The 11,727-nt window shown below is 41.7% G+C and overlaps 2 protein-coding genes across 2 annotated transcripts in view; both read right to left on the bottom strand.

Moving 5' to 3' along the window:
• On the bottom strand, positions 1 to 942 carry LOC121847628 (protein crumbs homolog 1-like). Its single transcript, XM_042329552.1, has one exon. It carries the CDS (start codon positions 622 to 624, stop codon positions 304 to 306), a length of 321 nt encoding a protein of 106 aa, XP_042185486.1. The 5' UTR covers positions 625 to 942; the 3' UTR covers positions 1 to 303.
• A 4,638-nt stretch (positions 943 to 5,580) lies between these two features.
• The window catches only part of LOC112259573 (protein crumbs homolog 1-like), a 48,814-nt gene continuing 42,667 nt past the window's right edge, over positions 5,581 to 11,727 (bottom strand). The window contains exons 5-7 of the mRNA XM_024434209.2: positions 6,208 to 7,129; positions 5,950 to 5,991; positions 5,581 to 5,764 (exon numbers count right to left, since the gene is read on the bottom strand). Of these exons, the coding sequence (XP_024289977.2) occupies positions 5,638 to 5,764; positions 5,950 to 5,991; positions 6,208 to 7,129 (1,091 nt within the window). The 3' untranslated portion in view covers positions 5,581 to 5,637. The remainder of the gene's footprint in view (positions 5,765 to 5,949; positions 5,992 to 6,207; positions 7,130 to 11,727) is intronic.

Raw genomic sequence — 11,727 nt, 5'->3', positions numbered from 1 at the left:
TTTGGGTATGTCATTTTAGGTGACATTTTTAAAAGGGGATGGAATGCCCCTAGATGTGATCTGAGGTCTGTTTTTCCATTCCACCCCCTAATGGTGAAGGTAAGGATATGGGGAGGGTATACTGATCCTAGACTTGTGTCTAAGAGGTGTGGGCAACATCTACGCAAAACTTTCAATCAACTCGTCATAGCACATGTTGACACCCAATGGCCCCTAGTCATCCATGTTGGTTCTCAATGGCCCCTAGATGTCCATGTTGACTCCCAATGGCCCCTAGTCATCCATGTTGGCTCCATTAGCCCCTCAGTCATCCATGTTGGCCCCAATGGGCTCCTCGTCGTTGTCCATCTGCTGGTGTTCCCAGTCTATCTCTGGGCCATCATCAATGTGCAGGATGAGGTAGGAAATGAGCTGGAGCATGAATTGTAACTGCACCAGGCCCAGGTACAAGTAGAAGTCGTTGCAATCAACTGTGCACTGGTCGCCTGAGAAGTTGATCCCACACTCACAGTGGAAGCCATTGGGGAGGTTTTGGCAGTAGCCTCCGTTATCACAGGGGTTTAACAAACACTCGTCGAAGTCTACCTCACACCTGTTACAGACAGGGAATTTAATTAAATACATTGTTATTTTATTAATTAAATAAGAACATTAAATATTAATTAATTTAATATTATAAAGTCAATAATATTATTATGCATATACATTGGTACGATATTACAAAACAGACAGATTGGTGCTTGTAGTGGCCGTAAAATAAAATTGACAAAACATTTTGGCATTCATCATTCTTTCTCATCAGAAATTGGTTCTTGAATTCTATGACTACCTCAGACCACTTGTACACACATTTCCTTGTTGAAACAAGTCAATATACAAATTTAAATGATTTATGTTAGGAGACATCAAATCAAAAAATGTGATTTAAACACCTGACATACAGTGCCTTGCGAAAGTATTCGGCCCCCTTGAACATTGCGACCTTTTGCCACATTTCAGGCTTCAAACATAAAGATATAAAACTGCATTTTTTGTGAAGAATCAACAACAAGTGGGACACAATCATGAAGTGGAACGACATTTATTGGATATTTCAATTTTTTTTAACAAATCAAAAACTGAAAAATTGGGCGTGCAAAATGATTCAGCCCCTTTACTTTCAGTGCAGCAAACTCTCTCCAGAAGTTCAGTGAGGATCTCTGAATGATCCAATGTTGACCTAAATGACTAATGATGATAAATACAATCCACCTGTGTGTAATCAAGTCTCCGTATAAATGCACCTGCACTGTGATAGTCTCAGAGGTCCGTTAAAAGCGCAGAGAACATCATGAAGAACAAGGAACACACCAGGCAGGTCCGAGATACTGTTGTGAAGAAGTTGAAAGACGGATTTGGATACAAAAAGATTTCCCAAGCTTTAAACATCCCAAGGAGCACTGTGCAAGCGATAATATTGAAATGGAAGGAGTATCAGACCACTGCAAATCTACCAAGACCTGGCCGTCCCTCTAAACTTTCAGCTCATACAAGGAGAAGACTGATCAGAGATGCAGCCAAAGAGGCCCATGATCACTCTGGATGAACTGCAGAGATCTACAGCTGAGGTGGGAGACTCTGTCCATAGGACAACAATCAGTCGTATATTGCACAAATCTAGCCTTTATGGAAGAGTTGCAAGAAGAAAGCCATTTCTTAAAGATATCCATAAAAAGTGTGGTTTAAAGTTTGCCACAAACCACCTGGGAGACACACCAAACATGTGGAAGAAGGTGCTCTGGTCAGATGAAACCAAAATTGAACTTTTTGGCAACAATGCAAAACGTTATGTTTGGTGTAAAAGCCACACAGCTCATCACCCTGAACACACCATCCCCACTGTCAAACATGGTGGTGGCAGCATCATGGTTTGGTCCTGCTTTTCTTCAGCAGGGACAGGGAAGATGGTTAAAATTGATGGGAAGATGGATGGAGCCAAATACAGGACCATTCTGGAAGAAAACCTGATGGAGTCTGCAAAAGACCTGAGACTGGGACAGAGATTTGTCTTCCAACAAGACAATGATCCAAAACATAAAGCAAAATCAACAATGGAATGGTTAAAAAATAAACATATCCAGGTGTTAGAATGGCCAAGTCAAAGTCCAGACCTGAATCCAATCGAGAATCTGTGGAAAGAACTGAAAACTGCTGTTCACAAATGCTCTCCATCCAACCTCACTGAGCTCGAGCTGTTTTGCAAGGAGGAATGGGAAAAAATGTCAGTCTCTCGATGTGCAAAACTGATAGAGACATACCCCAAGCGACTTACAGCTGTAATCGCAGCAAAAGGTGGCGCTACAAAGTATTAACTTAAGGGGGCTGAATAATTTTGCACGCCCAATTTTTCAGTTTTTGATTTGTTAAAAAAGTTTGAAATATCCAATAAATGTCGTTCCACTTCATGATTGTGTCCCACTTGATGTTGATTCTTCACAAAAAAAATACAGTTTTATATCTTTATGTTTGAAGCCTGAAATGTGGCAAAAGGTCGCAAAGTTCAAGGGGGCCGAATACTTTCGCAAGGCACTGTATGAATTCTTGAGGAGAACGCTGGTTAAGGTATCACAATATGTGGTTCTGTGTGGATCAGTTGGTAGAGGTAGAGCTTGGCGCTTGCAATGCCAGGATCGTGCGATTGATTCCCACTGAGGTCACCCATTAGGAAATGGTTGCACACATGACTGACTGACTAAATTGCTTTGGATAAAAGTGACTGCTAAATGGAATATGTTATTATTAGGGCTGTCAGAGTTGATCAGTTAACCTTTTGTAATTTTAGTACACTCGTTTTATTTTTATCGTAATTAATCGCATTGTCTGAAAGCCTTTTATAATACACTGAAAACATCCAAAATACATCATCTACACAGACAAAAACAACAATCCAATGTAAAAACAAGTTTATATTGAGGTTAAAGAAAGTGTGCTTTCTCAATTGACCTAATTTTGCTAACCATTACTTGAGACAAAATCAGGATGTCAAATATTGTTTTGTTTTTGTATGAAAACTTGTGTGCAAATTTGTTCAAATTCAGGATTTGCAATTAATAGAAATGACACACAGCAATTCCTGAGATTTGTTCTTTAACTCGATTACATTTTTTTTTATCGGAATTGCAAGGAAGTAACCCGAAAATGTTTACAAAGTTATTTTCCATTGTCACTATTCCCTTTTTGTTTACAAAGCTCTACTACGCAAGCCTATGGCTTTCCTAACTTCGTTGAAGAAGTATAAAAACATGAGTTGCCAAACCCGTTCACCCGTTAACATTTGAGGTTCCTCTGGTCTCCACCGATTTAGGCAAATCCGTTTTTAGCCTCACTGCAGGAACAATTTGCAAAACTCATTACAGTTAGATTTTCTGGTGCTGCTCAGAGAGTTTATGGTGTTAATTGAGAAAGTAGTAGCTGAGGACTGTAACTGTTTTTCATAAATGTGGTATTTTGTATTGATTGGTGTTTTTATTTATACATTGTACTGGTTACTGTGATCAGGGCACCCTCTGGAATGAAACCATGGTCTCAATGGGGTTTTCCTGAATAAATAAATAATACAAATGGAAAGTATGTACAGAGTAATATTATTAAGTAACATAAACATGGACATAAAAGTTTGATTTAGATTCACTCAGTGCATTATTATGCAAAGTTTGTCATATTTTCACCTTTACATATTATGTATGTACAGTACATATTGGGATTATAGCTTTCTGCTTTTGTGTTAAATATTCAGTTTCTTATTATAAATGACCTGCTAGTAACAACATTTCACAACTATAGATGTTCTCACTGTTTTACCGGCGTGCAACTCAAAAGAATAGGTACAGTATGTACAAAATATATACACAAGTTATACATCCATGCATGCATGCATGCATGCATGCATGCATACATACATACATACATACAAATGGGGTTCTATTAACATTCATCTTCTTAAATTAGAAAACATAAATACCTTTAGAAAAACATTGTTCCCACTAATATTTTCTCGTTGTAAGGCACAGAAAAACAGCCTTCTACCATGATGGGCTTTCAGTATGAAAGTCAGATCTGGATGGATATATACATTAAAATGAGCATACTCTATGGTAATAGGAAGACCTGCAGGTCATTTAATTAGAACCGTTAACTTTAATCTGTTCTAATCACGTCACCTTCTTTGGCTGACTTGTTTAACGCAAGCCATGTTGATACACCATACAGTACAGAAATATGTACAGTATCACTTCACCTCTAAATTGTCCAGATTAGCTCATTGGGAGTGGGATGCCCCAGGAAATACTGAGGATAGGATTTCTATGTACCCCTTAATGGTGAAGGTAAGGGTTTGGGGAGGGTATACTGATCCTAGAACTGTGTCTAGGAGGTGGGGGTAACATCTACCCAGAAAACTCAATCAACTCTTCGTAGCACATGTTGGCTCCCAATGGGCCCTTAGTTGCCGTCCATCAGCTGGTGTACCCAATCAATCTCGGGGGCATCGTCAAGGTGCAAGAGGAGGTAGGATGTGAGCTGGAACATGTATTGCCACAGCAGCAGGGCCAGATACAGGTAGAAATCATTGACATCGATCTGGCACTGGTCACCTGTAAAGTTGATCTCACAATCACAGCGGAAGTTGTTGACGAGGTTGTGGCAGTAGCCTCCGTATTCACAGGGACACGACGCACACTCATCAAAGTCTACCTCACACCTGTTGCAGACGGGGGATTTCATGAAATATACTTCTATTACTTTATAGTTATTTGGTATTTTAATAATAAGATTATTATTATTAATATACATTGGTGCAATAGACCAATTAGACCAGAAGTATCAGCTATCCCACTGTGTAAGGTAACAATCTTCTCAATTAAAATGTTTTTATAAAATGCACCTACCTGGATTTATGTCAACTCTTTCAGACATCATAAAAGGCATTTCATTTTCACATTTATTGTCCAACAATAAATGTGTTTAAAGGCCTTGATTGTTTAATTCTAACATTAGATTATCCAAATACGTCATACAAATGTATGCAATGCAAATCTCCAAACTTATTTTTGTTTTACTTATACCACTATATAATGCTCCAGTGCTAATTCTGTTGATAATTCATATTTTATCTTAATCTTCAAGGGAGATGGAGTTGACAGGTTATGGTTTTGACCATCGTGATATCAATATGGTTTGTTTAAATCTATCACAAGTAGAGAACTTATCTGACCTTATGAGGTCTCATCTTGTTACACTGTATGCAATCAGGAAATGAAGATGGGGTCCTCATGATATAGTTGACCCTGTTCATTCCTCAGTCATTTAGGATTTTAAGAAAAATCCTTGACCAAACCATGGGACACATCTTTAAGGAGTCACAGTTTAAAGTCACAGAGGGTTAGTGCAATGAACTATATAAGAACCGTTTTTGTATTTTTTTGCCAGTTACAGTTTTTGGGGGGAGTTTTGGAGATTGAAATTGGGATCCTTTGCTCAGGACAAGGATTGTCTTAATCTTCAAGAATGCCTGAATTACATTGAAATTACACTTCGGCTTCATTAAGATTCATTGACACAAGCGTTTACTACAGATGTACTATTGTTTACAGCCATGGCTTACCATTGCCCTATAAAACCTGGCAGACAATCACAGTTGTTGTCCAGTTTAGAGCAATTCCCCCCGTTGAAGCAGCTGTAGTTCCATCTGTGGCCAGGACACATGGATACGGGCAGGTTGGGGTATCTAGAGTAGAGTGACACAAACGTATAAGAATGAGATATGACAGTTAAGAGTCTGATAGCTGGCATCTTGGTTCAAACAGGATTGTTAGCTAGTTGACTCAGTTGATGTGTCTAGTCACTCTGCGTGAACCTGTATTGGCTTGAGACAAGATTACAAATGACTTGAAAGAACTTAAAATTTCTTACGGTATCTTTTCAATGTACCACGGGACTTCTGGAACCTTCTCACTGAAAGAGAATGATTTTAAGGGTAATTTTGTGTTCACATCACCCTTTTATGTAATATGTCACACACAATTTAATCATAGCTTTGGATGGTTTTGTTTGTGCTTTGCACATTTGTCTCTGGACATGTTCTCTTAAGCGTTTAGCCTTATGTTAGCTGAATAGGGATTGTAGATAGGTTAGGGTTTAAGGGCAAAATAGGGAGTGTTTGAGACTCACTTGCAGAGGGGCCCGGTCATGTTCCTGGGGCAGAGGCAGGTGTTGTTCTGGAGGCCCCTGAGACAGGTGGCCCCTGGGCCGCACTTGTTGTTCTCACACGTATCCACATCTTTATCACACCTGGCCCCCCCGTACCCTGGCTCACATGCACATACGTAACCCTCCCCTAGGACAGTGCATTTTCCATGGATGCAGGGCTTGACAGCGCAGGTGTTGGCATCATTCTGGCATTGTGGCCCAATCCACTCAGACGGGCACCTGCAGAGAGAGAGGTCAAAGAGGTCCTCACATACCCCCTGGTTCAGACAGGGGTTGGGCGAGCACACACTGGCTCCCCAGCAGCCATATTGTGGGATGGCGACACCGGGGGTCCTCACAAACTGCTCCTCTTGGGGCCTGGGAAGGTTCAGTTCGGTGTCACCATAGTAGGGCAGCGGGAGCCCACCGATCTGGACGGGGCCCAAACATCCAGCCAGGTTCCCCCCAGCCTCAGGCCCCAAACCCCCCAAGAGGATGTCCACTCCCTCCCTGAGGAAGTCCAGGCTCCCAGAGGTGGCTTCAGACACCTCCTTCTCTCCTCCCTCTCTTCCCCCGTCCAGGACCATGATCCACCTGGAGGTCTGTAGATCCGGAGCTTCCATGGAGATCTCCACTGTGTGCCACTGGCCGTTGCTGAGAAGGCCTTGGCTCTGGACAGTCAGCTTGGGGGAGGCCTCGCCACTGCCTGCCTGTAGCTCCAGCACCAGGCGAGAGTCTTGGAGGGAGATTGTGAGGAACTCGGAGCCTTTCTCGGCATGTAGTAGCGTGGTGTCCGTTTGCCTGGTTCGCAAACTGAGGAGGATGCTGCTGAGGTGGCGGCTGATCTTCTCATTGCCTCTGTAGGACAGTATGCTGTCATTCCAGAGGGTCACGTTGGACACACCTGGAATGCAAAACAGCAGAGGGTTAATTAAGACGTAGGGTTCAATTTGAACAAACCTAACATAAACCTAGTGCTGTCGGTAGCGCTATAGGCCCCGGGTGTGTCAGAAATAATTGTTCTATTTTCACAGCCGGAATTATGAGCGCAATAGCTGGAGGTGGCATGAAATGGCTGGGTTTTGATGAATAAACAAGTTGTAGGTATGATGAGGGTTTGGCCACTCACTGGCCAATCAAGGCATTCCTTGGCTTCATACTGCATGCATTTACCTCAGGTTGTGTAGGTTATTGACGGTTTTGCGCCGTTATCAACTCTAATTCGGCCGGGGACACGGAATATTCTTGTCCTAGTCCATTGTGGATTTATACTAAGATGTATTAAAGAGCATAGGTTACAGTAATGAGTGATGGCAACATCCAGCATTTGATCAATATGTTTGGAGTGTTGACAATCAACATTGTTGTAATTGGCTTCAACGAGGCTTCTCCTCAAATAAAAATACTAGGCTCCAGTATGTATGAGGCACATTCTCAGTAAGCAAGACAGCCTAAGCCTACCGTTAATCATGTTTTTTGACTGAAAAATTTGAATATGTTTGGAGGAGTGCGTCTTTGGTAACTGGATAAGACACACTCTTTGGAAATGGGGATGGATACAGGCCGAATGGAGTATGCACTGTCCTATGTGCAGTGGCGACCCGTCATTCAGGGCAGGTGGGGTAGACTCACATTTTCAGCAAAAAATGCCTGTTTTGCATGTTATTTTGGCATTAATACATGTCACATATCAGTTGGCAAACAATGTAAAAAAATATATATATTTCATTCAGTTAATAAAGCCGCACACAAACATGGTCTCTTGTTTGTTTTCTTGAGAAAGGCAGCTCCAAAATGTAGGTGTTTCAGCCTAGCTCAATGCTTTCTGTGGTGGTGGGTCACTCATGGGGACACTACGTCACTGCCAAGTCTAAGGGTAGACTTCGAAAATTCTAGCCCCTTGGGTGCTACGAGTTACATCAGAAGTGGCCATTCAAGAAGGCTCAAGGTCATTGGCCACAGCTAAAATGACATTAAATCACGTTATATGTACAGTAGTTTGATTGGCCTGATCATGTCAACATTACCGATCGCTGCCTGCACCTGCCCGCGTGTCCAACATCACTACTCTGGACGGCTCTGACTTAGAATATGTGAACAACTACAAATACCTAGGTGTCTGGTTAGACTGTAAACTCTCCTTCCAGACTCACCAGGAGGAAGGCATGGCCAGCCGTTGAGAAATGCTTGTTGAAGTTTTCGATAATCATGGATTTATCGGTGGTGACCATGTTACCTAGCCTCAGTGCAGTGGGCAGCTGGGAGGAGGTGCTCTTGTTCTCCAAATATAATCAAGTATTATAAAAGTTCTCGTTGTTTGCTTATATGCCCCCTTTATTTATCCTACGGTTCTGACTTGGTGTACAGGGAGAACACTGTAAGAATGGCCCATGTTCTGATTTATGTCACTGGACATTTCAAAAGTGCTAACCAAATAGCTATATTGACTACGTCCGTCCTAGCTCGCTCATTAATGTCTTCATTGAAATTACGGATTGCCTCTTATCCGCTTGTCGTCTCCTTATGCCATAGTTTGTAAATCTCAATTGTCAGTGGAAACCACATTTGTTTAAAGCAAGTCAGGCATATCAGCTATATATATTTTTTAAGTAATTGAGGCTGAATGAACTGTTTTGCTGTCAGACAAGGCTCCTCTGATAGCCAGGTGTAGTAGTCGTTAGATGTGGGGACTGCTGTTGGGACAGCTTTATGTAGGCCCTAACAGTTTGTGGGCACCGTTTGTCACCGTTATAGTGCAATTAATGTATTGTTTAGTGTTTTGTTGTGTTGCTGGCATGCATCCCACATTTTTTTGTTTGTTTGCCCCACCAAGATTTACATGCTAAAAATTGCCACTGCCTATGTGAATTGTGAATAATGCAAAAGTATGATGGCAAGAGCCTTGAGTAGGCCCTTTAGAAACCTCTAATGGATAGGCTACTTGCCTAATTTATGGCCAGGATAAGAAAGACACCAGAGGCATCAAACTAAACGTAAAACAAGCAATTGTTACAGGAAAATAACTTAAATGTTTCTAAATAGGAGAGTCACTGGATTATTTTATTATCCATCTCTTCTTCCATTTGACAAACATCCAAAATAATAACAGGAGCTGGCTAAAATATTGTACAACAATTGTTTTACTGCTCCCATACTTGATATTTTAATAAAGCTTTGGTGATTAAGGTTTATTTCAAAGCAGTCTCACAAGCCAAACCCTGTATTGATAGTCTTGACTACTTGGCGAATGCTTTGGGCAGGACAAAATAAACTGCCTTCATTGAGAGGAATGGAGGCTATGCTTGGTTTTTAATCAAATTAAACAATTAAAGGCACATATCTCTTGTTCCCTGTGCATATGGGCACTGTGCATCACGGCTGGATAGGCTGCGCTTCCGCTGTCAAAATCCATGCCATAGCCAACTGCTAAAATCAGCTTTTGGTTGGTCTTAAATATCCTCACCAGCACATACTGAAATTGGCACACGTTTAAACTCAAATATTGCTACCCCTCCAACCTCCGTGCAAGCAAGCTCATATGACAGGTAAATTACCACTCTTGGCACTAGGATTTGAAAATAGAACAGGTTGAAATTGCAAACAAGCTGAAAATAGAGCCATAAATCTGTAACTTAAATATCCTCAGTGGCACAATAATCAACATTGGAGAAAGTTACATTTGTTAAGACACAACAAGTGGGCTGTTGACTGGAAATCAAATTACAGATTGCACCTATATACATTGTATGTTACAGTACACATCAGTAAGCTCTACTGGATGGGGAGAACCTTACCTGACACGTTATCAGCGTTATCCATCCATATGGTCTGGATTTACTAAGTGGTTGCACCAGGTGCAAAGGTTGCAGTACTTCCAGATTGAGACAGGTTGTTTAATTGGGAATTAAAGGATAAGTTCTCTATTTTAGACCTTAGTCAGTAGACGTATCTGCCAGGAAAGACTGTAAACCATGGTTTGAATTTATTATAATGGATTCTATTAACATTCTATTCAGCTAATTTTAGCCACTGCTAACCAAAAATCTACGAGAGTGATGGGTGCAAGTGCAATGTTCAACAACTGGGCCAAATCACCTTTCAGTTAGGACTATGATATTTTGAACATTGAACGGTTGTTGCATCTCTCCAACTGATTTTTTTGGTTAGCCTTAGCTAAAGTTGTCTGAAGTTGTTAGTGGCTGTTTAAAGAAATCAGAGCCATGGATTACAGTCTCTCCTGGCCCATAGACTACTTTCAGGGTAAGGAACCATATACGGAAAGTATTCAGAGCCCTTGACTTTTTCCTCATTTTGTTACGTTATACAGCCTTTTTCTAAAAAATTTTTTTTTTTTAAATTCTTATTAATCTATGCACAATACACCATAATCACAAAACTGAAATATCACATTTACATAAGTATTCAGACCCTTCACTCAGTACTTTGTAGAAGCACCTTTGGCAGTGACTACAGCCTCCAGTCTTCTTGGGTATGACGCTACAAGCTTGGCACATCTGTATTTGGGGAGTTTCTCCCATTCTTCTCTGCAGATCCTCTCAAATTCTATCAGGTTGGATGGGGGGGCGTCACTGCACAGCTATTTTCAGGTCTCTCCAGAGATCGGGTTTAAGTCCGGGCTCTGGACACTCAAGAACACCTGAAGCCATACCTGCATTGCCTTTGCTGTGTGCTTAAGGTTGTTGTCCTGTTGGAAGGTGAATCTTCACCCCAGTCTGAGGTCCTAAGTGCTCTAGAGTAGGTTTTCATCGAGGATCTCTGTAGTTTGCTTCGTTCACCTTTCCCTCGATCCTGACTAGTCTCCCATTCCCTGCCGCTGAAAAACATCCCCACAGCATGATTCTGCCACCACCATGTTTCACCATAGGGATGGTGCCATGTTTTCTCCAGACAAGACGCTTGGCATTCAGACCAAAGAGTTCAATCTTGGTTTAATCAGACCAGAGAATCTTGTTTCTCATGGTCAGATTCCTTTTGGTGCCTTTTGGCAAACTCCAAGCGGGCTAACATGTGCCTTTTACTGAGGAGTGGCTTCCGTCTGACCACTCTACCATAAAGGACTGATTGGTGGAGTTCTGAAGAGATGGTTGTCCTTCTGGAAAGTTCTCCCATCTCCACAGAGGAACTCTGGAGCTTTGTCAGAGTGACCATCGGGTTATTGGTCACCTCCCTGACCAAGGCCCTTCTCCCCCGATTGCTCAGTTTGGCCTGGTGGCCAGTTTGGCCAAACTGTGTTCTCGGGGACCTTCAATGCTGAAGAAATGTTTTGATACCCTTCCCCAGATCTGTGTCTCGACACAATCCTGTCTCAGAGCTCTACGGACAAATCTACAACCTCATGGCTTGGTTTTTGCTCTAACATGCACTGTCAACTGTGGGACCTTATATAGACAGGTGTGTGCTTTTCCAATTCATGTTCAATGAATTGAATTTACCACAGGTGGACTCCAATCAAGTTGTGGATGAATGGAAACAGGATGCACC

The sequence above is a fragment of the Oncorhynchus tshawytscha genome, linkage group LG10 (genome assembly GCF_018296145.1).
Source record: "Oncorhynchus tshawytscha isolate Ot180627B linkage group LG10, Otsh_v2.0, whole genome shotgun sequence".
In the NCBI taxonomy this organism is placed as follows: Eukaryota; Metazoa; Chordata; class Actinopteri; order Salmoniformes; family Salmonidae; genus Oncorhynchus; species Oncorhynchus tshawytscha.
This window is presented reverse-complemented; position numbering and strand designations above follow the sequence as displayed.